Below are 26787 nucleotides of genomic sequence, written 5' to 3'. Positions count from 1 at the left end.
CGATGCTGACGGATCAAGTAAAGCTGCTGTGGTGCTAGTGTTGGTGGTGGCGGCAGGCGGGCAAGTGGTAGCATGAGTGGTGCCCGAAGCTAAGCTAGAGGAGGAGAAGGACAGTGCGTCAAGGTTCCGAGCAGAAGCGGTAGCCAGTCAACTAAGTCCTCAGAACTTTGGGGGTTCAGGGTACGTGGCCTCTGAACACTGACCATTCTAGGGCCAAAGGGAATCCCAGCACCACGACGGCCCCTGTGGGGTGGCCTTCCTCTGCCTGTCATTTTTTTGGTTAAATTTGCACAAGTGTCACACCAAATGTGATTTGCACTAGGGTGACACAATTTGCCCTGCAGGCAAAAAAAACTGGCAACTGTAACGTGAACTGACAGTGACGACTGATTTTATTTAACAGCCAAAAAGGTTTTTTTTTTTTTAATTTGCACAACTGTCACACCTAATGTGATTTGCACTAGTGTAACAATGAGCAAAAAAGCTTGCCAGCGGAGTTCCCCTTTTAAGCAGTGGTCCCAACCAGGGTGCCTCCAGCTGTTGCAAAACACACGGACTGATATATTTCAGCCCTTTGAATAATGTAGTAGTTAGTTGCTTGAAGGAACTTAAGTTTGATTCTGGAGTACCCCTTTTAACCAGCGGTTCCCTCCCAACCAGGACTGATATCTTTCAGCCCTAAAAAGGGCTTTTTTTTGGGTGCTGTCCTTAAAGCAGATGTTACACTAGTGCTTTAGAAGTAAACTGGACCCTGAATACACCACCTAGCAGCCACCTAGCTATCGCTTTCCCTATACAACAGGAGCAACTTCTCTGACCCTCCACTTCCTAAGCCTGCAGCATGCTGAATGAGGCTAAAATGGCGTCCGTGCAAGAGGTAGGAAGGTCTGGAAGGGAGGGACTGCTGCTGATTGGCTGTAATGTGTCTGCTGACTCTGACTCACAGGGTCAAATTTTACTGCAATGTTAAAGTATAAGGGGCGGATCGAACTTCACATATGTTCGCCCGGCGATGCGGACATGCTAAATTCGAACAATTCGCGACATCTCTACCTGTCATCAATATTGTCTCACATAGTAATAGTGCCCACATATTACAGTTATTGCAGGTAGATTACTCCCTTCTTTACATTTAGGTAAGTCTGCTTCTCTCCACCATAATTTCTATTCTCTCCCCTTCTACCTGATATTAAGTAGGTAGGTATTCAGGCTGCTCCCCCTCCTCTCCCTCCATATAAACTAGGTAGACCCCCCCCCCCCCCTTTTATTTTAGATAAGTAAGAAGGGTTCCCCTCATTCTTCCCTCTTCCCTTCTTAGCTCAGTAAATATTCAGCCTCATTATATTAGGTAGGTAGGCAGGCTTCTTCCCACTTCCACCTCCATTCCACATTAGGCTGCATTCACACCACGATTGTCTCATTTATTTAAATGAGCCGACCGGAGTAAGATAGTGACTCCGGTCGGCTAATTTTTGTCCCGTATCCGGTATTGTTTTATTGGACTTAAAACTGTAGTATACTATTGTTTTTAGTCCGTCACAAAACTGGATACGGGGCAAAAATTAGCCGACCGGAGTCACTATGTTACTCCAGTCGGCTTATTCAAATAAATGAGATGGGGGCCGGGTCTGGCTGGGATACGGGAGCCCCTGGCTTTCACATCTCCCATCCGGATCCAGTCCCCGTATGTAACAATCTTGGTGTGAATGCACCCTTAACTAGGTATATGTTTCTCCTCGCCCCTTTTATGTTAGGTAGGTAGACAGCCCCCCCTTTCCACCCTCAATATAAATTATATATATTTCCCCCCCCCCTTTTAGGAAGGCAGATAGGTTGTAAGCAGGCTTCAGCCACCACCATCCCCCTTTCAACCCTCCATAGACAAATAGATCTCCCCCCTTTAGGCACTTAGGTTGGCAGGCTTCACCCACCTGGCCCCCAACCCCCCCCCCCTTCTCTCTCCATCCATTTTGCTGCAGGATTGGAAAAAAAAAACCATAAAAACTTACCTTTCACCGAACCCACGCAGAGCCATTCCATCCGGCGCATGAACATCCATGTCATCGCGTAGGCGGCGTGATGACATCCTATCATTGTACCGCCTGTGCCATGACGCGGACGTCCTGCATGGCCTCCCATCGATAGGTGGAGTGAGTGGTGGGGCTGGGAGCTTATAGCTCTCAGCTCCGCCACTCTGTAGCCACTGCATACAAGGTCCTGATACTAGTGTATCAGGACCTTGTATGCCAGGGGGCAGGCGGCCTACTGGGAATTTTCCCGGTATCCCGGGAGGTCAGTCCGGCCCTGAAGCCATGTATTTAGCCATCTTTGTATTGGCTATTCTGACTGTTTCACCTATGACTTCAAAAGAGTAGGGCTTTTTTTCTTTCATTGCCTGCTGTCAGCTGGTCGGAGCAGTACAGTGTTCCATTCTAAATATTCATTTTCCTGAACCCCTACTTACATTTTACCTCTCTTTAGAGTTAGGCAGCAGGATTCCATGCAAAATCCCATCAACTCGGTTTCCCGCCACCAAAGCAAGCAGTATATGGAAATGCAGAAGTCTTTTGGACTTGTTCTGCAATTCTTCCTACAGAACCAGGATCTTCATCGGCTATGTGCACTGCGCAGCAGAATCCTATTGAGTAGCTCTAAATGAATTCTGAGCAGAACATTCTTAATGTGCATGGGCCCGAGTGGCCACCCTTGCTATAAAAGAAGGGACCATAAACTTTGCATCTGCTTATTTCACAGAACACTTTATCTTTGCGTGAGTCCCTCATGTGCTTGATAAGGGGACAGTGTTTTTTTTAGCCCCAAATTCTAACATTGTGGTGGTTGACCTTTCCACTGAGGTGAAAAGCCTGGTCGCTGAATATCAATGCAAAAGTCACCAGGTTTCTGTTAGTCATATGGTTTCACCCCTGAAGAAGATGTAACCTTACAATGCAGACATTTCTGTAAGTTATGATATACCGTGGCATACTGTGCTGTGATTGGTTGCTATAATGCTTTGATTTTGCATTGATTTTAAAATCACTGACCATTTACCACTTATGTTACTTTTAATGAGCCAATACTTTTACACCATTCTTTTTGAATTGTCCTATACACGGGCAACAAGACACAATGTGCAACTGTAGATAAACAACCTGCTTGATCTAATTTTTCAAAGATACTTGGTGACCTGGTAACAAGTATGTATGTGAAAACCGTTTCCTTTGTCAATAGAACCTGACTTAGGGCTAGTTCACACAAGTGGATTTCCTTTCAACCTCTGTTTCCCACTGTGAATGGTTAAACACGCTGCGAATTTCAAAGGAAATCCACTCATGTGAACGAGCCCTTAATCATTTTAGCCAATCAAACTATAATGTCTTCAGTCAGTTGAAGAAAGTAGATATTTTTCCAGAAGTGTATATATTTAGGTACATACGGACTTGGACTAAATTGTTGGTATTCTTCTATTAAAGACAGAAAAACCGACAATGCTCCTTAAAATAACTTGAAACTGACAAAAGTAATAATAAATTACTGAGAATTAACTGATGAAAACCAGACATTGTGTAAGAACCTGAAAGGTTAATCTACACTGAGGTCTTTTGCTATTTTGGTTACTGTGGAAACGCCCTGATCTCTGGATGGTCAGCTGACCTCGTTGGCTTTTCACCTGCTTAGCTCCCTATTTAAACCCTCAGTATTCACTCAGGCTTCGCCTGCAAAAGAGCTCATACTCCTAACTAGCGTTTGTACTGTATCTTGTATTTCTGGCATAACTGACCTATTATCTCCGCTCTCCTCTACTGTTTCTGCGATTTTGCTTATCTGTTATCTCTTGGTACTGACTGGGCTTGTGGACTGTCGCCTATTGTGTGTGTTTTGTTTATTATTTCTGTTAGTGTGGGTGTTTCCATACAGTGTTCTGACCTCTGTCTGTATTGTAAGTTTATTTTGTTGACGTTTTACTCCCTGCACTTATTCGGGCAGGGCTAGTTGGAGCGGATGAGTTCAGGGCTTCACTCTTCCATGCCCATATGTGACATATTGCTTTTGAATTGTGTTTTAACCCCTTAAGGACCAATGACGTACCGGTACGTCATTGGTCCTGCTCTTCTGATATAACGCGGGGTTACACAGTAACCCCGCGTCATATCATGGCGGGCCCGGCGTCATAGTGAAGCCGGGACCCGCCTCTAATAGTGCGCAGCGCCGATCGCTAAAAGTGAAAGTGAAAGTTCCCGGCTAGCTCAGTCGGGCTGTTCGGGATAGCCGCGGCTAATCGCGGCATCCCGAACAGCTGACAGGACAGCGGGAGGGCCCCTTCCTGCCTCCTCGCTGTCCGATCGCCGAATGACTGCTCAGTGCCTGAGATCCAGGCCTGAGCAGTCATGCGGCAGAATCGTTGATCACTGGTTTCTTATGAGAAACCAGTGATCAACATAGAAGATCAGTGTGTGCAGTGTTATAGGTCCCTATGGGACCTATAACACTGCACAAAAAAAGTGAAAAAAAAAAGTGAATAAAGATCATTTAACTCCTCCCCTATTAAAAGTTTGAATCACCCCCCTTTTCCAATAAAAAAAAAAACACAGTGTAAATAAAAATAAAAATAAACATATGTGGTATCACCGCGTGCGGAAATGTCCGAATTATAAAAATATATCATTAATTAAACCGCTCGGTCAATGGCGTGTGCGCAAAAAAATTCCAAAGTCCAAAATAGTGCATTTTTGGTCACTTTTTATATCATTTAAAAATGAATAAAAAGTGATCAATAAGTCCTATCAATGCAAAAATGGTACCGTTAAAAACTTCAGATCACGGCGCAAAAAATGAGCCCTCATACCGCCCCATAAACGGAAAAATAAAAAAGTTATAGGGGTCAGAAGATGACAATTTTAAACGTATTAATTTTCCTGCATGTAGTTATGATTTTTTTCCAAAAGTCCGACAAAATCAAACCTATATAAGTAGGGTATCATTTTAATCGTATGGACCTACAGAATACATATCAGGTGTAATTTTTACCGAAAAATGTACTACGTAGAAACGGAAGCCCCCAAAAGTTACAAAACAGCGTTTTTTTTTCAATTTTGTCGCACAATGATTTTTTTTCCCGCTTCACCATAGATTTTTGGGCAAAATGACTGACGTCATTACAAAGTAGAATTGGTGGCGCAAAAAATAAGCCATCATATGGATTTTTAGGTGTAAATTTGAAAGAGTTATGATTTTTTAAAGGCAAGGAGCAAAAAACGAAAATGCAAAAACGGAAAAACCTCCGGTCCTTAAGGGGTTAAAAGAATAATTTAGAAGAAAACTAAATATTAAAGAGTACCTGTCATCAAACCATATTTTCTAAACTAATTCAGATTACCGTATATACTCGAGTATAGGCCGAGTTTTTCAGCACGATTTTTCGTGCTGAAAACACCCCCCTCGGCTTATACTCGAGTGAACTCCCCCACCCGCAGTGGTCTTCAACCTGCGGACCTCCAGAGGTTTCAAAACTACAACTCCCAGCAAGCCCGGGCAGCCATCGGCTGTCCGGGCTTGCTGGGAGTTGTAGTTTTGAAACCTCCGGAGGTCCGCAGGTTGAAGACCACTGCGGCCTTCAACATCATCCAGCCCCCTCTCACCCCCTTTAGTTCTGAGTACTCACCTCCGCTCGGCGCTGGTCCGGTCCTGCAGGGCTGTCCGGTAAGGAGGTGGTCCGGTGAGGAGGTGGTCCGGGCTGCTATCTTCACCGGGGAGGCCTCTTCTAAGCGCTTCGGGCCCGGCCTCAGAATAGTCACGTTGCCTTGACAACGACGCAGATACGTCGTTGTCAAGGCAACGGCTCTATTCCGGGCCGGAAGCGCGGAGAAGAGGCGCCCCCCGGTGAAGATAGCAGCCCGGACCACCTCCTCACCGGACCACCTCCTTACCGGACAGCCCTGCAGGACCGGACCAGCGCCGAGCGGAGGTGAGTACTCAGAACTAAAGGGGGTGAGAGGGGGCTGGATGATGTTGAAGGCCGCAGTGGTCTTCAACCTGCGGACCTCCGGAGGTTTCAAAACTACAACTCCCAGCAAGCCCGGACAGCCGATGGCTGCCCGGGCTTGCTGGGAGTTGTAGTTTTGAAACCTCTGGAGGTCCGCATGTTGAAGGCCGCAGTGGTCTTCAACCTGCGGACCTCCGGAGGTTTCAAAACTACAACTCCCAGCAAGCCCGGACAGCCGATGGCTGCCCGGGCTTGCTGGGAGTTGTAGTTTTGAAACCTCTGGAGGTCCGCAGGTTGAAGACCACTGAGGGCGAATGATGAGAAGAGGATGATGAAGGGGGGGGGGGGGGGTGTGGGGATGATGAAGGGGGGTGGGGATGATGAAGGGGGGGGGGTGTGGGATGATTACAAGGGGATGATGAAGGGGGGATGTGTGGGATGATAAGGGGATGTGTGGGATGATGACAAGGGGATGATGAAGGGGGGATGTGTGGGATGATGACAAGGGGATGATGAAGGGGGGATGTGTGGGATAAGGGGATGTGTGGGATGATGACAAGGGGATGATGAAGGGGGGATGTGTGGGATAAGGGGATGTGTGGGATGATGACAAGGGGATGATGAAGGGGGGATGTGTGGGATGATGACAAGGGGATGATGAAGGGGGGATGTGTGGGATGATAAGGGGATGTGTGGGATGATGACAAGGGGATGATGAAGGGGGGATGTGTGGGATGATAAGGGGATGTGTGGGATGATGATAAGAGGATGATGAAGGGGGGATGTGTGGGATGATGACAAGGGGATGATGAGGATGTTAATGACGGGTCTGGATGATGACAGGGGGGGATGAGGTATTTCCCACCCTAGGCTTATACTCGAGTCAATAACTTTTCCTGGGATTTTGGGTTGAAATTAGGGGTCTCGGCTTATACTCGGGTCGGCTTATACTCGAGTATATACGGTATATTCCTTAACTACTCCTAACATACCTCCAGCCCGGCAGGAGAAAGTGGGCATTCCCTAGCAGGCACAATGTGTGTAAAGCCTATGAGAGCTGTGCCTCGCCATGCTCTGCACGCACTTCCTGAGTTTGGTCTCCTGCCTGGCCGGAAGGAGACCAAATGAATGTTTTGACTTGCGCAGGGAGCAGAACAGAGCCACCTAGTGGCCCGATTTTTTTTTTTTTTCAATCACATTAAAACATATAAAGGTTGGGAATTTTAACAGCAAGTAAATAGCAAAGTGTTGTATAATTACATAAGGAACAATATATTAAGTTTAATTTGGTGTAAGGTATTCTTTAAAACTTGCCCAGACAAGTGATAGTCCCCTTACTTTAGTTGCACAACCTTTTGAGGCAGTCAAATTTAAGTGACTTCTGCACTTGTCTACAGGCATCTTGGCCGATTCCTCATAAAATACTGCTATAGCTATCTCAGGTTTGAAGGTTGCCTTTTCCAAACTGCATGCTTCAGCACAGTCCAAAAATTTGCTCTTAGCCACAATTGGGTGTTACAGCTGCGTGTTTTGGGTCATTATCTTATTGTAGGATCCATGACCTATAACTGAGACCAAGCTTCCTGACACTAGCCAGCACTTTTTGTTCTAGAATGCCTTCATAGTCATGAGATTTCATTGTACCTTGTGAACGTAGAGCTGATGTGGCTTGCCAAAAAGCTCCAGTTTTGTCTCCTCTATCCCAAGGACATTCTCCGAAGTTTTGTTGCTTGTCAATATGCATTTTGGCTTTGATGTCTTTCTCGGTCATCTTCTATTAAGTCCACTTTGGCTCAAACCATGATGAATAGTGTGATTTGAAACACTGATGTATCTTGACCTTGGAGTTCATCTCTTTTGTCTTTTGAAGTTGTTCTGTGCTTTTTGGTTATCATTTGTATTTTGATTTGTCATAAATTTTCCACTTGAGGCCACGTCCAGGGAGGTTGGCTGGAATTCTGTGGACCTTAAACTGCTAAACAATATGTGCACCTGTAGTCACAGGAGCATCAAGAAGCTTGGAGATTGAGATGGTCATATAGCCTTTAACTTGCTTGTCTATAATTAATTTTCTTTATCTCCTGAAAGAACTCTTTATGTGGTCTATGTTCAATGAGGTACCCACCATGATACCAAACAGCACAGTGAATACTTTTCACCCTATAAATAGGCAACTGACTGATGACAGTTTGAAGACACCTGTGACACTAATTGCAGGGCCCACTATAGTTAAATATGTCCCTATCTTTTCTAGGGGTACCATCATTTTTGTCCAGGCCATTTTTGTTATTTTGGTTGTTTTAAATGATTCTGTTAAACCGCAATTCAATAGCAATGTCAGATGCATTATCACTTCTGTCAGTTTCAAGTTAATTCAGGTAGCATTGTGGGTTTTTCAGCCTTTAAAGGGGTATTCAGGGTTTATACATCTTATCCCCTATCCAAAGGACAGCATTCTGTGCCCGGCGCTGCCTCCGAGACGTGGACGTGACATCACGGCCATGCCCCCTAGTGATGCCACATCATGCCCCATAGTGATATCTTGTCACCCCCCCTCCCATAGACATGATTGGAGGGGGCGTGGTGTGACATCACTAGGGGCGTGGCCGTGTCACGTCACTGTCTCGGAGGCAGCGCCTGGGACGGAATGCTTGGAGCGGCACCGAGATCGTAGGGGTCCCCAGCATCGGGACCCCTGCGATCATACATCTTATCCCCTATCCTTTGCATAGGGGATAAGATGTATAAACCTGGAATACCCCTTTAATGGAAGGGTACCAAGATATTTGTTCACATCTGTATAACTATTTAAACATGTAATATTTTTAATCTCATTACATTGTCTTCTCTCACGTCAGGTACGAATCTGCATCCTTGATTTTGGTATATGGGCTCTACATTGTGATGCTGTGCCTTGACATCAGAATAAATCAGTATTTGGTGAAGAAGTTAAGTCCTTGTTGTACGTGTTTTGCTGAAGCCCTAGAGGAAAACAATGAACAGCAGCCCCTACTTGGATGGAAAGAAGAGAGCCTACATATAGTTCGCCAGAACTCCAGATCTGATAGCGGCATCTTTCAGGAAGACTCAGATTATTCGCACCTATCAATAAGCTTGCATGGGCTTAATGAAATATCAGATGGTCAGTAATGAATTGAAATGCAGATCATGTGTTATTTTGTTCATAACAGACGGTGCTTGAAGGGGAACCATTCAAAAATTATTTACCAACGTAAATACCTTTACAAAAGATAAAATCAGTGAGCATGGATCACTACTGACTTGCAGCTGTGGTAGTAATAGACAGAGACGTACCTTGTGCCCCTGGCGAGGTGCTGTATCGGCAACCCCCCCCCCCCCTTTTCACCATACAGATACAGTTAAAATTAAGTGACTCACAATTGACATCTTCTCTTATTGGTGGCGTACTCTTTTCTTTTCGTTTTCATCCTGCTCAGACCGACATGTCGACTTCTTCCAGCCAAAATTTCATCTCTTCAGTATCTGCAGGACAAACATCTTAGACTCCACATATTTCCAGTGCCTTTTCCGCCGCTACACAATCTCCTCATCTATAGGAGCCCAAACTGTAATAATGCCCCCTTGGTGTCCTGCACCATAAAAGTGGGTAGAATAGTAGGTCCCTCATTAAGTAGGTATATCCCCCCAGTAGGCAGGTAGGTATGCCCCACTGCAGTTCTCTTATTAAAGGAAATTTTGTTACTAGTATCACCCACACTAACCAGCAGTACTGGCTGGTAGTGCAGGTGACACTGATTAAAATGATGCCTACCAAGCCCAGATCCATCACTGTGTTCCAACGATATCCTTATTTTTCTTAATATTTAAATGAGCAGCTAGGGGCGAAGGCTTATTAATACTACTTTATTCCCCACTCTACTACACAAAGCTAAACTACAATCCCCAGCATGTCCCGCTGATCGCCCTAAGCTCAATGCATCACACTGCCACTCAGCCTATCACCAGCCAAGGCGGGACATTGCTGCGCCTGCTATTTGTTGACAGGCATTGTGATGGATCGACCATGGCCAGACCAGGAAGAAAACGGCAGCGGAGAAGAGTGATTTACCAGGGGAGCGGCAGCCGGTGAGTCCTTTTTTTTAATTGTTTTATATACAGTGATCCCCTGACATACGATAATTTCAACATATGATGACCTCTCAGAAGGCAGCATCAACATATGTCGGGGGCCATCGCATAAACGGCTATCCAGCAGCGCAGACTGCTTCAGCTGCTGCCGGATAGCTGTTTAAGGTGCACCGTGTGGTCCGGTGAGTGTCACTCACCTGTCCCCAACGTTACGGACCGTCCTCTTCAGGCTCTGCTGCATGGCCGTCGCTCTTCTGCATCGTCATCACGTCACCTCGCACGCCGTCCCGTCATCCAATAGGAGCGGTGTGAGCAGCGACGTGATTACTGTGATGGAGAGCAACGATCCTGGCCAGCGGTGACGGTCCGGAGCGGCAAGGACACCCCGGGGACGTGATGACAGCGACTAGGGCAGTAGTGACAGTCCGGAGTGGCGTGGACACATATTCAGCAGCTAATAAGTACTGGAAGGATTAAGATTTTTTTAATAGAAGTAATTTACAAATCTGTTTAACTTCCTGGCACCAGTTGACTTAAAAAGAAATAAATAAATTTCCACCGGAGTACCCCTTTAAACAGATTTGTAAATTACTTCTATATAAAAATCTTAATCCTTCCAGTACTTATTAGCTGCTGTATGCTCCACAGGAAGTTGTGTAGTTCTTTCCAGTCTGACCACAGTGCTTTCTGCTGACACCTCTGTCCATTTTAGGAACTGTCCAGAGTAGGAGCAAATTCCTGTAGCAAACCTCTCCTGCTCCGGACAGTTCCTGACATGGACAGAGGTGTCAGCAGAGAGCACTGTGGTCAGACAGAAGAGAAATTCAAAAAGAAAAGAACTTCCTGTGGAGCATACAGCAGCTGATAAATACTGGAAGGATTAAGATTTTTAAATAGAAGTAACTTACAAATCTGTTTAACTTTCTGCCTTCTTTTGATAATAATAAATGTTTTCCAGCAGAGTCCCCTTTAACCCCTGCGTGCAGAACGCCGCCTTTATACGGTGGATGACGCGATACCTAAATGCGCACTCCCGTGGCGCTGATTGGGTTAATTAGCTAAAGTCCCGGAGTGTCCGGCGGGAGACCACTCCCTCCCCCTTACAAGTTCCAAAACTGCAACTCCCACCATGTCCAGACAGTCTGGGCATGCTGGGAGTTGTAGTTTTGCAACATCTGGAGGACTACAGTTTGGAGACCACTGTGTAGTGGTTTCTAAATTGTGGTCCTCCAGATGTTGCAAAACAACAACAATTGCCGGACGGCCATTGACTATCCAGGCATGCTGGGAGTTTTGCAACAGCTGGAGGCACCTTGTTTGGGAAACACTGGTGTAGGTTATTTGTGGTGGCAGAGGCAAGAGTAATGCTTTTATCCGTGTCCGCCCCCATGCAAATCCCTAATTTAGGCCTCAAATGCGCATGGCGCTCTCTCACCTCGAAGCCCTGTCTTATTTCACGGCAACAGTTTAGGGCAACACTGGGGTATTTCCGTACTCAGGAGAAATTGTGTTACAAATTTTTTGTGGGGCTTTTCCTCCTTTTATCCCTTTATGAAAATGAAATATTGGGTTCTACACCAGCATGTTAGTGTAAAAAAATATATATATATATATTTTTTTACACTAACATGCTGGTGTTGCCCCATACTTTTCATTTTCACAAGAGGAAAAATGAAAACAAGAAAAGAATGGTAATTTATTAAACATTAACCCCTTTATGACCACGGACGTAAATGTACGTCCTAGTGCGGCGGTACTTCATGCACCATGACGTACAATTACGTCCTGTACATGACCGCGAGCATGGGAGCGATGATCGGGTCATGTGCGGCAGGTCCCGGCTGCTGATAGCAGCCTGGGACCCACCGGTAATGGCCAACATCCGCAATCGTGCGGATGTCTGCCATTAACCCCTCAGATGTCGTGATCAATACAGATGGCTACATTTTATGCTGACCTGATCGCCAGCGGCACGGCCGCGGGGATCAGATCAGCTAACATAGCGGATAGAGGTCCCCTCACCTGCCTCCGCCGGCTTCTTCTGCTCTGGTCTAAGATCAAGCAGACCAGAGCAGAAGATAGCCGATAACACTGATCTGTGCTATGTCCTATGCATATCACTGAACAGTATTAGCAATCAACTGATTGCTATAAATAGTTCCCTAAGGGGACATAAAAAGTGTAAAAAAAAAATAAAAAATTACAAAATTAAAAATCCCCTCCCCCCAATAAAAAAAATTTAAATTGTTCCTTTTTCACATTTTACCCCCAAAAAGTGTGAAGAAAAATGAATAAACACATTTGGTATTGCCGCATGCTTAATTGTCCGAACTATTAAAATATGATGTTAAAGGGGTACTCCGCCCCTAGACATCTTATCCCCTATCCAAAGGATAGGGGATAAGATGTCAGATCGCCGCGGTCCCGCTGCTGGGGAGCCCCGGGATCGCCGCTATGGCATCGCGCTATCATTACTGCGCAGAGCGAGTTCGCTCTGCACATAATGACGGGCAATACAGGGGCCGGAGCGTCGTTACGTCACGGCTCCACCCCTCGTGACGTCACGGACCACCCCTTCAATACGAGTCTATGGGAGGGGGCATGGCGGTCGTCACGCCCCCTGCCATAGACTTGCATTAAGGGGACGGGCCGTGATGTCACGAGGGGCGAGGCCATGACGTCACGCTGCTCCGTCCCCTGTATCGCCCGTCATTACTCACAGAGCGAACTCGCTCTGTGCAGTAATGATAGTGCAGTGCTGCAGCGGCGATCCCCGGGGTCTCCAGCAGCTCATACCACCGCTTATATGGAAAAATGTAAGTTATAGCTCATCAAAATAGAGGGATTTTAAATGTACTAATTTGGTTAAAAAGTTTGCGATTTAAAAAAAAAAATTTTTTTTTGCGCAACAATAACAGAAAAGTATGTAATCATGGGTATCATGTTAATCGTATTGACCCACAGAATAAAGAACAAGTAATTTTTACTGTAAATTGTACGGCGTGAAAATGAAACCTTCCAAAATTAACAAAATTGCTGTTTTCTTTTTAATTTCCCAACACAAATAGTATTTTTTTTGGTTGCGTCATACATTTTATGGTAAAATGAGTGATGTCATTACAAAGGACAACTGGCCACGCAAAAAGCTAGCCCTTATACTGGTCTGTGGATGAAAATATAAAAGAGTTATGATTTTTAGAAGGCGAGGAGGAAAAAACGAAAATGCAAAAATTAAAATTGGCCTGGTCCTTAAAAGGGTACTTCCGTGAAAACTTTTTTTTTTACTTATTTATTTTTTTAATCAACTGGTGCCAGAAAGTCAAACAGATTTTAAAAATCTTAATCCTTCCAATATTTATTAGCAGCTGAATACTACAGAGGAAATTATTTTCTTTTCAGAACACAGTGCTCTCTGCTGACATCACAAACACAGTGCTCTCTGCTGACATCTCTGTCCATTTTAGGAACTGTCCAGAGCAGCATATGTTTTTTGCCCCAGTTGATTAAAAAAAAAAAAATTATAATAATTAAAAAGTTTTCCACCGGAGTACCCCTTTAAGGTCAAAATGGGCTTGGTCCTTAAGGGGTTAAATGGCGCTATTCCCTGGTGCCTAGTGGTCCCATTTAAAGTCATTGGGAGCTTTAAAGGGGTACTCTGCCCCTAGACATCTTATCCCCTATCCAAAGGATAGGAGATAAGATGTCTGATCGCCAGGGTCCCACCGCTGGGGCCCCCGCAATTTCGGCTGCGGCACCACAGACATCTGCTGCATGGAGAAAAGTTCCCAGTGGCGGGACCCCTGCGATCAGACATCTTATCCCCTAGCCTTTGGATAGAGGATAAGATGTCTAGGGGCAGAGTGCCCCTTTTTAGTATTCTTGACAAGGCACAGCTGCGGGATTGGGAGACGTATTTTGAGTGCAGCATTTGTGGACTGAATCTTTCTAGTGTTGCTTCCAATAAAAACAATTTCTTAAGGAAGAATGCTTATACCGTGTTATGTACAGTGTGCGGCAGGTCACTGTGATATACAGAAAACCCTCTGTAATGTAACATCCCATCAGTTTTATAGAGTCCTCTACCCCTATTATAAATAGTATTGAATTTAAGCTGAAAATGCACTTTCCATGACAGTATGTGAGAACAGAATTAGATTCTTTGTGTATGATTACTGCCCCTTTAAGTTATGTAATATGGTATCTATCCTATCTATATGCAGACGCAGCGCTAAGTAAATTAGGGTTTTACCAGTATAGTTAAAAAATAAATAAATAATTAAAACAAAAAGGAATGCAAGGCCTATGCATTTTCCCTTTATTCTACGTTTCTTCTTCAGTAGAAATTCACAGTGCGGGGAGCGCTTATTCTTTTGACAGCTGTTATTATGGGTTTATAGTCTCAGGTTAATGCGTTCTGTGTATTTTTGTTCATACCGTATTTCTTTTATGTTTACATCAGACCCTCCAAGCGTGTTCACAATGCCAGAGAATGACTTGAAAAGAATTCTCTGGGTGCTGTCACTCCCCATCATTACATTGCTCTACTTGACTGTACCTGACTGCAGAAGAAGCTCATGGAAGAAGTGGTTCATTTTGACCTTTATAATGTCAGCCGTTTGGATCTCTACAGTAACTTACATTTTGGTTTGGATGGTGACAATAGTAGGTGGGTGAATTCTATCATGCACTAAACCAGTATACACTTTGTGGGATTTATTTTTATAGCATAAACAAGCAAAATTGCCTGATTGGGATCACTATACAAGTGCGAGATTCCAATTGGTAAGCAAGGCAATCTCCGTTTCCCCTACAGTTATGTAAAAGCTTTCTTTTATGTTGGGTTTTCTTGGCCTAAAAACACGAAAATGCTGGGTTTTTTTGTGTATGAGCTTCATGAGTTGTCATTTGTGTTTTCATGAGTCATTAATTGTCCAAAATAGAGTGTTTAAGTTAATGGAAGGGTTAAGTAGCATTTTTGGTAACAGTTTTTAAATGATTAATGTAAAGGATTTCTCTTGAGGGATGTGAGAAAAATATTGCAAAAAAATTAATAAATATAATAAATATAAATGTATATACACACTAAAATAAGCAAGTTTCATTTCTGTTCAACCACGGATGGCCAGCACTTGACTTCAATGGAAGCTTCAGACATAAACCGCGCTAAAAAGAAGTGATATGGCACTACTGTTCAGTGTGTTTCCCTCATCCCCATTGAGGTAAATGGGAGCAGTTTTTTTGGATGCAGAAATCCCGTTTTCTGGAACAGCATGTTTTATGTCCATGTGAACGTACCCTTTCATGTGTTATTGTTAAGCAGGAAAAAGTAAAGGTCTGTGTGAGAAAAATACCACTGCCAGAATAACACACCTGAAGCTGTGTTTTGAGAAAATAGCCGCTGAAAGATAAAATGGCATTTTCCTACTGACGTCCAAATAACAACATCTGTCTGTAGTGTTTTTAATAATAAAAAAAATATATAAAAATAAAAACCACGATGTAATTTTCTTAGATGTAAGAATCTTAGGGGGAGATTTATCAAAACCTGTCAAGAGGAAAAGTTGCTAAGTTGCCCATAGCAACCAATCAGATCGCTTCTTTCGTTTTTGAAAAGGCCTCTGAAAAACGAAAGAAGCAAACTGGTTGCTATGGGAAACTCAGCAACTTTTTCTCTGGGCAGGTTTTGATAAATCTCCCCCTTAGTTTCTGCATTCAAGACGATTAATACGCAGTTCTCGGCGCAGCAGTGACTTTTAGTTTCTTCAGGCAGCCGTCTGTATGGCCGTCTTCTGTCTGTAAACTTCTGTTACTATTTTGCTTCATGATTATAAGCAGGCCCGTCGCTAAAGGACAGGCAAACCAAGCAATTCCTTGGGGCCCCGAGCTGTCCCGAGGCCCCAAGCAGAGCCGGTGCTTGTTGTGCTTCCTATAAGGCTGCAGCCACCTGAGCGTTCTATAGAGAGCCTCAAGCGGCTGCAGCACTCCTGGTCAACTTCCGAGTTCCTCCCCTTCCCTGTAGCATGGCCGGGCTCCTCATCCTCCTGGCTGTCAGTCCAGTTTCCTGTTCCCGGCCGGACTGACAGGATGTGTACACTGAGTGCTCACCTTTCAGACTGAGTGACAGCCAGGAGGTAGAGATGCTCGGCCACGCTACAGGGTCCAGGGAAGGAGCCAGAGGAGGTAACTGAGAACATGGGTAGGGTAGGGAGGGGAAAAAACATAGAGGGGGAAAGATAAATAAATAAAAAGGGGGGGGGAGTGGGGAGGTGGGGGGAGGAATGACACATAAGGTGGGGAGGGGGTGGAGGGGGGCCCTCCCTGTCTATTTTGCTTGGGGCCCCCAAATTCCTTCGAACGGCCCTGATTATAAGGGCCACTTTATTTGTTACTACTGAGTGTATAGCATGACTAAGGTGTCTGTAGAAATTTAGCATGCCTGTGGCATATACAGGTGACCAAAATAACCTCCATCTTACCATTGGAATACAAAACTGAGAAGCTGCAGAGCGTATTCTTTTCTGTCAGAATAGATAGCGATTCTTATTTAAGTCTATGATCAAAGCCGACATACATCAGAGGATACTGCAGTCTTTTTGAGTGTCCTGGTAGACACATGTGGCATATCAATGGTACAGGGAAGGATTGAAACATAGAAATCTTAATTTTAACTTGTGTTACATCCTTTTAGTCCCTGCACGGAATGTTAAGTCTGTTTATGTCCCCTCTGGCCTGTTATGTGGACAAATATCACAAATTGATGATTTGCCAAGAAGCATTTAGATGAAATTCTTCAGGAGCACCTTTTTTTTTGTTCTTAGACCAAAGATTAATGTCACGTGCCCTTACTTTATAAAGTGTATGTATAAAAAAAAATAATTGTCACGTCTCAAAGTTAGTACGGATAGATTACGGGGTATATTACGAGGCTATTATTCTTTTCTTCAGATACTCACGAGGAATTATGGTTGACTTTAGGAAGTAATTTTTTTTCCCTGGCACTAAAAAAAAAGACAAAATAATTCACTGTTTAACGATTGAGGAGGGGCCAGCTTTGGGAAGATGCTGAAGAACCAAGGCTGCAGGATTGAAGTGAATCAATGGGTATCGAGTTACACTCCACTGGGAGTAAGCTGAAAACATGTAGGTTTAGACTATTTATCAATCGTGTGTACAGTTCTTATTTGCTTTATGGTGGTTAGGATGCTTTTACACTGTACATCAGAGTGTACATCAGCAAGGAATTTCTGATATATTCCTTCAACAGATGCCATTGGATAGCCATAAATAAAAGGAAACTGTTACTTATAGGCAGAGATGAGCGAGTGAAGCCCAGCGAACCCTGTCTCACTCTGAACTTTGGGGTGGAAGCGGCTCGCCAAACTTTTGAACAATGCCAGGTTTGACTTGTGCAGTAATAATAGCAGAAGAGATGAGGAAGAGAAGGTGTTTTGGCACCTAAATGAAAGGAGGAAGTACTGGGAATACTCAGATGAGGTCAGGGTAGCCTAGCATACCTTGCAGCTATCAGAAAGATCACATGATCCCAGGTTATCCTATAATAGGACACAGAATAGGGGTGGGTTTAAGAGGCTAATAAAGCCTTATGCACTGCAGTACATGAAAAAAGCCATTGCCTTTTCTAGTAACTGTGGGCATTTTAACACTGGCTGGCATCTGTTGACAACCAGGCATACTATTATCCACATTGTGCTAGTGGATTCTGTATGCTTTTTAACCCTTTTTACTCTTTTGTTTTTTTTGTTGTTGTTGTTCCTCCTTCCAAAGGTTATCTTTATTCTGTAAGTCCATACAGTTAACATGATACCCAATTTATATAGGTATTGTTTTATTTTACTTAATTACTTTTACTTAATTTACTAACTTTTATGCTTAAAAAAATTGTCCATTTCTGACCCTTATAACTTTTTAATTTTTACACATACAGGGATGTATGAGGGCTCCTTTTTTGCATTGTGCTTTGTAGTTTTGATGGCACATATTGATTGCATTTTATTCATGTGATCAATATGGAACAAAAATTATGCCGAACATCGGCCTGATCGTTGTTGGGCATTCGGCGTGGGTCCCAGTTGTTAATGGCAACCGCGACCTGCCGGGTAGGACACGCGCTCAGCTGCTGTTTCAGAGATCTTAAGCAGTGTTATACACGTGTTTTGAGACTTTTTATATTGCCAGTTTGCAGAGAACCTGTTCGCCACAAACCGAAAATTTTCTGAAAGCAGATGAAATGAACTTTTGAAGTGTTAGTGCATCTTTCCTCATATTCTGCCATATTAAAACATTTTTTATAGGATGCTGATTGATAGAATAGTGCAGTAGACTATGCTGTTTTATTCAGTAAAGAAAAGAGCATATACTGATTGTATACCGGCCCAACAGCTCTTGTTTTGGTTTTGTAAGTGGGGGCATATGGACATGATTGGTGTGTAGTCCAAAAACTACGTAATAAGTGTGATTTAAAGGGATTGTCCAGTCCCCAGCCTGCCCGATAAAATAATTTAAAACTTTTCCATCTCCCTTTCTCCCTTGTAGCCTCAGGTATCAGAGCGCTCTGCATTGCTTTCCCTCGAGCTGCAGAGAGTAGCGTCCACAGCTGGGAAAACTGACAGGGGCGCTCGCTAATCACTGTCCGAGGTGGGACACTTCTGTGGCCAGTGATTGGCTGAGCAGCACTGTGATGCCATATCTACAGCTCCGGTGTAATGAAGAATTATGTTTCTTGAAGAGAGCTGTGTCCCAAACAGCTGATAGAAATGCTGAGTCAGCACAGGCACTGTGATTGGCTGAGGCGCACATACCCGCCCCATATTATTTTGGTGCTGGACACAGTTCTCTGAAACCCCTCTACACTCTCATGTGCTCAGCTTTTCCCTTTTCCCGATCTCTGTGCTCGCTCTGGCAGCTGTCAGAGCAGACAGATCAGGGGAACAATTCTCTACAGCCTCCCGCCCCTGCTTCCACTTCAGACAGACAGCAGCACAGCAGCAGAATATGTCCTTTATCATGTCCCCGATCTCCATGCTCGCTCTGGATATGTCCTTCATCATGTCCCCGATCTCCATGCTCGCTCTGGATATGTCCTTCATCATGTCCCCGATCTCCATGCTCGCTCTGGATATGTCCTTCATCATGTCCCCGATCTCCATGCTCGCTCTGGATATGTCCTTTATCATGTCTCCGATCTCCATGCTCGCTCTGGATATGTCCTTTTATCATGTCCCCGATCTCTATGCTCGCTCTGGATATGTCCTTCATCATGTCCCCGATCTCCATGCTCGCTCTGGATATGTCCTTCATCATGTCCCCGATCTCCATGCTCGCTCTGGATATGTCCTTTATCATGTCTCCGATCTCCATGCTCGCTCTGGATATGTCCTTCATCATGTCCCCGATCTCTATGCTCGCTCTGGATATGTCCTTTTATCATGTCCCCGATCTCTATGCTCGCTCTGGATATGTCCTTTATCATGTCCCCGATCTCTATGTTCTCTCTGGATATGTCCTTTATCATGCCCCCAATCTCTTTGTTCGCTCTGTCAGCTGTCAGGGGAACATTTCTTTTCAGCGTCTTCTTGCACCAAAATGTACAGTGGAAAATCCACATGATTTAGCATTTCTGCGATGTGTGGCCATACCCTTAGGGCAGTGGTCTCTAAATTGTTGACCTTCAGCTGTTGCAAAACTACAACTCCCAGCATTTCCAGACAGCCCCTTTCCGTTTCAGGAACTGTCCCGAGCAGGACAGGTTTCCTATGGGGATTTGCTTGTACTCTGGACAGTTCCTGACATGGACAGAGGTGTCAGCAGAGAGCAAAAGGGTCAGACTGAAAAGAAAAACTTAAATTTATCTGGAGCATACAGCAGCTGATAAGTACTGGAAGGATTAAGATTTTTAAATAGAAGTAATTTACAAATCTGTTTAACTTTCTGGCACGAGTTGATTTGAAAACAATTGTTTTCCACCGGAGTACCCCTTTAAGGTTTTTAATATTTTATTAGGCGGGCTGGGGACAACCCCTTTAAAGAGAACCAACCATTGCCTTTCATGCTCTATCAATCAAGACTAGTGGGGAAGGGAGAAGTAATTGAGTATCGCCCTAACGAGTCGGGCAGCATTAAAGTGACGAACAGTTCTCTTTAATCATTCCCATGTATACTTAAGATTATATATATATATATATATATATATATATATATATACAGACTAAACTAAGTGTATGTATTATGTGTGTATGTATGTGTATATATATATATATATATATATATATATATATATATATATATATATTTAATTATATATAGAGAGAAAAACAGCAGTGCGGCACTCCAAACAAGATTTGAAAAAAAGGTGAATTTATTGTCTCACATCATAGCAGCAACGTTTCAGTTCCTCACTGGAACCTTTCTCAAGCTTTTTCCAGTGAGGAACTGAAACGTTGCTGCTATATTGTGAGACAACAAATTCACCTTTTTTTTTTTTTTTTTTTTTTTAATCTTCTTTGGAGTGCCGCATTGCTGTTTTTCTATACTAATTTTGGACCGGGCATTGGAGTCGAGGTAGTGCTGCAAGAATTATTCTGCTGTGTGTGTATACACACACACACACACACACACACACACACACAGCAGAATAATTCTTGCAGCACTACCTCGACTCCAATGCCCGGTCCAAAATTAGTATAGAAAAACAGAATGTGTATGTGTATGTATGTATGTATGTATGTGTGTATATATATATATATATATATATATATATATATATATATATATATATAATGTGTGTGTGTATTTACTATACTGATTTAAAGATCATTGGCTGTACCTATGGTATACATTACCACATCCCTAAACCACCTTCTGCAACATTTTTCGATGCGTATAATTAATGAATATCAATAACACTTTCAGGTGAAACACTGGGCATTCCAGATACCGTTATGGGTCTTACTCTACTAGCTGCAGGAACAAGTATACCAGACACTGTTGCAAGTGTGCTTGTTGCAAGAGAAGGTATGTGTCGATGAATTATACTGTGTCTACTTAATGTGGCACACACATGAAGATGATTGTTTGGTCATTTCTGCCAACTGGTTTTGTTCTTCAGTCTGAAGAGGTGTCCTGCATGCTTTTGAAGTATTCATGGTTGCATTCTTAAAGGGGTACTCTGCCCCTAGACATCTTATGCCCTATCCAAAGGATAGGGGATAAGATGTCAGATCGCCGGGGTCCCGCTGCTGGGGACCCCGGGAATCGCTGCTGCAGCACCCCGCTATCATTACTGCATAGAGCGAGATCGCTCTGCACGTAATGACGGGCAATACAGGGGCCGGAGCATCGTTACCTCACGGCTCCACCCCTCGTGATGTCACGGCCCGCCCCCGTCAATTCAAGTCTATGGGAGGGGGTGTGATGGTCGTCACGCCCCCTGCCATAGACTTGCATTAAGGGGACGGGCTGTGATGTCATGAGGGGCGGAGCCATGACATCACGCTGCTCCGGCCCCTGTATCGCCCGTCATTACGCACAGAGCGAACTCGCTCTGTGCAGTAATGATGGCGGGGTGCCGCAGCGGCGATCCCCGAGGTCCCCAGCAGCGGGACCGCGGTGATCTAACATCTTATCCCCTATCCTTTGGATAGGGGATAAGATGCCAGGGGCGGAGTACCCCTTTAAAGGGATCATAAAGATGATAAATGTATGATCTCCTGGGGTCATGCCGCTAGAATCCATCATAACCACCACATTTTTTTCCTCCCCTCTCCTCCCCCTCTGTTGGCTGCCTTTGTAACCTGTAATGCTTATACATATTATCACTGTTTCACTGAGGTTTGATTTTTCTAGTGAATTAGGAATGAGTGTTCAGGTACAGGAGCCAGGTATGGGTGGAGGACAAAGATTCTTCTGAGAAGTGGAGAAACAAACATTTTTGTTTTTTATATAGGCTTGTACTATTGATTTATTGATTTAAAATAAAGATTCACTGTAAATGGCCTGTTCTATACCATAGTCAAAATGCATTGTGTTAGGACTCTACAACTTATGACTGTCTGTTGAACATATGAAATTACTTAGAGTAAAACCAGTAAACAATACATTGCTTCCTCCATGAATACAGACAGTCTGCTGTATTTTTTTTTTTCATATGTTTATAGCCCAAACAGCACAAAATATTCAATTTAGGATGTGTTTGTGTAATTACAAATGTAATGTTTGTTTTTGGCAAAATATGATATGACTTAAAAATAAGTGTCTCCTTTTGTTTTTACAGGAAAGGGTGATATGGCCATGTCAAATATTGTGGGATCAAATGTATTTGACATGCTTTGCTTAGGAGTTCCATGGTTTATTAAGACTGTTTTCGTAGACCGGTCATCACCAGTGGAAGTGAACAGTAGTGGACTAACTTATACTACCATCTCTTTATTGTTTTCAATTGTCTTTATATTTGTGGCAGTCCACATAAATGGCTGGAAGCTGGATAAGAAGTTGGGTGTCATCTGTCTAATCATGTACCTCATTTTTGTTACATTGTCAATTTTGTATGAACTAGGAATAATAGGAAGTATGCCTGTACGTTTTTGTGGAGACTAGTAAATGTGACGTTTGATTACCTTATTTAATTTTCATTTAGTGATTTGATGTTAAAATAAGAATCCTAGTGGTTTAATAACATCCATACATGTCACTATGTGATGGTGAGCTCAACTTTTTAAGCATAGCATTTCAGCAAACTCTGTTCTCCTGTAAGCTCTAGACAATCCTTCAATTTTTTTTTAATAAATTTTAAACTTTTGTCAAGAAAATTAACATACAATTAACAGTCCCTGAGGACCATCCCCACCCTCAAACACGCAACAGTCGGACCATAAGACTGGATGTGTAAAGTACCAGAAGGAATAGTCTATAATCAAGCAATCGTATACCCCTATAAGTACGAGGGTGTGGATTCTCCCCACAGAGAACACCAAAACAGTAGTAACACACCACCGACAGGACAAACCCATTCATACACATACAAAAAAAACATTTCCAGGGAGCTCACCATTTATCTACGATACCAACTTGAGATTGGGAGGTCCCATGAAGCGGAGGATCAGTAGAGACTACAGTAGAGACAGTAGAGACAACATCCACGGCATCCAGGCCTTATCAATTTTTTTTTGACATTTCCGACTTGCGTACAATGCATGATCTAGGGGAACATATTTGTTCACTAAAGCTATCCACCGAGACCGAGGAGGGGAGGACACGTCTTTTAAAGCCATCACTATGACCTTGCGTGCACAAAACAAGAGAAAACGGATCAATATACTCCAATAGGAGTCCGACACTTAAACCATTGATAACCCTCAACAAACATACTTCTGGCATCAAAACAAAGGGGAATTCTAGAACGTCATCACCTCTCTCCAAAAGGGCACCACACAAGAGCAAGTCCAAACCCCATGCAAAAAAAGTACCTCTCTCCCTCCCACACCTAAAACAAACATCCGACCCAGAGACCCCCACAATCCTTCAATTCTAAGCTTTGTCGTGTGTACAGGTTGCATACGACCCACAAAACAATTCCTTGGGTGTTTTGTCTTCAGTAGCACAAGCTAGGCACAACGGATTCGGCACTAAAATGGCAAATCGGTGTAACTACAATTTTATTACAAGACTGAGGCTCGAATTATGCTATACTTTCTTTTAATTTAGCTCACAGCAGCAAGGATTAACATATTGAAAAGGTGAAGAAAACTTTAGCGCAACCAAACATATGGTAGCATGTAACAGCCAATCCATATAGATTATAGGTCTCAACTGTCAATCCTCTTTCTTGCTGCTCACAGCTGAAGATAAGTGTTACTTTTTCCAGTGTCCTTTATTCTATTGTATAATACATGTATATGTGTGTTATATGAAAATTGTAGATTCCCATTGAAGGCATTAAAACTATGAATTAACACATGTGGAATTATATACATAACAAAAAAGTGTGAAACAACAAAAAATATGTCATATTCTAGGTTCTTCAAAGTAGCCACCTTTTGCTTTGATTACTGTTTTGCACACTCTTGGCATTCTCTTGTTGAGATTCAAGAGGTAGTCACCTGAAATGGTTTTCACTTCACAGGTGTTCTGGTGTGGAGGAGGAGGTGTGATGTTGTGGGGGTGCTTTGCTGGTGACAATGCTGGGGATTTATTCAAAATTGAAGGCATACTGAACCAGCATGGCTACCACAGCATCTTGCAGCGGCATGCTATTCCATCCGGTTTGCGTTTAGTTGGACCATCATTTATTTTTCAACAGGACAATGACCCAAAACACACCTCCAGGCTGTGTAAGGGCTATTTGACCAAGAAGGAGAGTGATGGGGTGCTGCGCCAGATGACCTGGCCTCCACAGTCACCGGACCTGAACCCAATCGAGATGGTTAGGGGTGAGCTGGACCGCAGAGTGAAGGCAAAAAGGGCCAACAAGTGCTAAGCATCTCTGGGAACTCCTTCAAGACTGTTGGAAGACCATTTCAGGTGACTACCTCTTGAAGCTCATCAAGAGAATGCCAAGAGTGTGCAAAGCAGTAATCAAAGCAATAGGTGGCTAGAACCTAGAATATGACATATGTTCACACTTTTTTTTGTTATGTATACAGTTCCACGTGTTAATTCATAGATTTGATGCCTTCAGTGTGAATCTACAATTTTCATAGTCATGAAAATAAAGAAAACTCTGAATGAGGTGTGTCTAAACTTTTGGTCTGTACTGTATGTGTGTGTGTGTGTGTATATGTAGGTGTATATATGTGTATATATATATATATATATATATATATATTCTCAGGAAAGCAGCACTCCAGGATAAAGAGGTGCACAGGTGCCTACTGTGTCAGGTCCAGGTTGGGGACCCCTCCAAGATACAGAAAAATGTAATAGACAATGGCACACCAAGTGTCCGCAAAAAAAGAGGTGATTCATTCAAAAAAACGTGTTAGGCAACGTTTCAGCTGGCTCACCCAGCCATTTTCAAGCAATAAATGACTCGCAGTGATATATATATATATGGTGTACAATCATTAAAGTCCAATATATCAATTTGTGTACAAAAAAGTGAAATGCATACATCATAATAAATATAATAAAACAGTGTTTAAGATGCACATACACATTGAATACATAATCTGAAGAACCGATCATGTTACTGCGTGCATCCGCATTGACAGTATAAAAGTGTATACCATAATTGCATAATAGTTGTGCACAGGTGAATGTTAAAATCATTATCAACTGGGCGGGGAGATGAGTCCACTCAGCAGAAATGTGTACACAAGTCGCCACGAGGACGCCATTGCCAAGGGAGACAGCACACGCCAGCAAACAGAAACCGGAAGCAATGGCTCTGCTAGAAAGTCATGTGACTTTGCGTGTCAAAGCGTCGTGGCACATGCGCAAAGCCAAGAACATACACACCGTTGGCCATCTTGGTTAAGGGCACACCCTTACACATAATCGTAGGGAGCACAGCAATCTTCAGTGCGCAGTAAAGCACAAGGTATAGCCAGGTGGAGGGCGGAACCCCGTCCCCGTCTAGCAAACCTATACCTCCTACTGTCCAGAGCACCAGTGTCCCTGATGTCGCCGGGTTTTGGGGGCGCTGTTTGGCATCATATGAAGAAGTGCAACCTCTTTCCTTCTGTGTTATTCGGGTGGCTGTCATGTACATTGATGGCTAGGTGGTTAGATGCAGATGAAGTTCTTGCTGTAGAGGCGTGTGCTGTTATTAAATAAAAATCAAATATAAAGTGTAGGATTTTTGAGTGAGTGTATCCCATCTCCAGTGTCCAGTGATCTAAAAATAAAAGAGAAAAAAGAGAATAAGCATAAAATCAAACAAATCAGAAAGTCAGATATACAGAGGGGTAGCAGGCAAGATTAGGTCCAACATTGTTATGCATTATAAATTTCTTGTGTTACATGGAAATCTACATTAAGGCCAGAGAGTTTCAGAGTATTAAGTTCATAAATCCATTGTAATTCCCTGCGTTTAAGCATCGCCACTCTGTTCCCACCCCATTTGGGTATCGGTACATGATCTATTGACATAAATTTCAAGTCTTTTTCACCATGTCCATACTTTACAAAGTGACTAGGGACTGGCAAATCAGTCCGTTTTTTACGAAAAGAATAGCAGTGTTTGTTCAATCTAGTCTTGGCATCTAGTGTGGTCTCGCCTACAAATAAAAAAACATACCAACTACGTGAATACATTAACTGCAATACTACGATGTTAGTTTATGTGGCCACATGCACCAAGTGTAACATGCAATATGTAGGGTGCACTACCAATACCCTTAAAACAAGAATCAGGAGGCATATCTCCGACAGTAGGAGTGAAGGAGTAGGCATTTCCATGTTATCACGCCATTTTCGAGATGTGCACGCGGGGGAGTTGGATTCCCTGCGGGTGTCTGGTATAGAAAGGGTTAAGATAGGTATTAGAGGAGGGGATGCGAGAAAACGCCTCTTCAATAGAGAGACATATTGGATATTTCTTTTGGATACCAGATACCCGCGGGGAATGAACAAACGCTTAGATTTAATCATGACCTGTACATAAGAATATAGTCTAGCGTTATTTGCCTCCCCGGATGCCCCAAGCGCCGTAGCCCCTAATTATGTTTTATCAATTTATA

At 43.4% G+C, this 26787-nt stretch overlaps 1 protein-coding gene across 3 annotated transcripts in view; it reads left to right on the top strand.

Annotated features, from left to right (window-relative positions):
* SLC24A5 (solute carrier family 24 member 5) overlaps positions 1-24028 on the top strand; it is a 79410-nt gene extending 55382 nt beyond the window's left edge. Inside the window, exons 6-9 of one of the 3 annotated variants that reach the window (XM_056572284.1) lie at positions 8842-9125; positions 14553-14759; positions 21023-21124; positions 22383-24028. In XM_056572284.1, coding sequence (XP_056428259.1) covers positions 8842-9125; positions 14553-14759; positions 21023-21124; positions 22383-22705 — 916 coding nt within the window. In that variant the 3' untranslated portion in view covers positions 22706-24028. The remainder of the gene's footprint in view (positions 1-8841; positions 9126-14552; positions 14760-21022; positions 21125-22382) is intronic. The other 2 variants (XM_056572286.1, XM_056572285.1) reach the window with 2 other exon arrangements.
* Positions 24029-26787: the final 2759 nt, after the last annotated feature.

This window comes from Hyla sarda, chromosome 4, assembly GCF_029499605.1.
Source record: "Hyla sarda isolate aHylSar1 chromosome 4, aHylSar1.hap1, whole genome shotgun sequence".
Lineage (NCBI taxonomy): Eukaryota > Metazoa > Chordata > Amphibia > Anura > Hylidae > Hyla > Hyla sarda.
The sequence above is the reverse complement of the archived record's forward strand: the minus strand, read 5'-3'. Positions and strand labels throughout refer to the sequence as shown.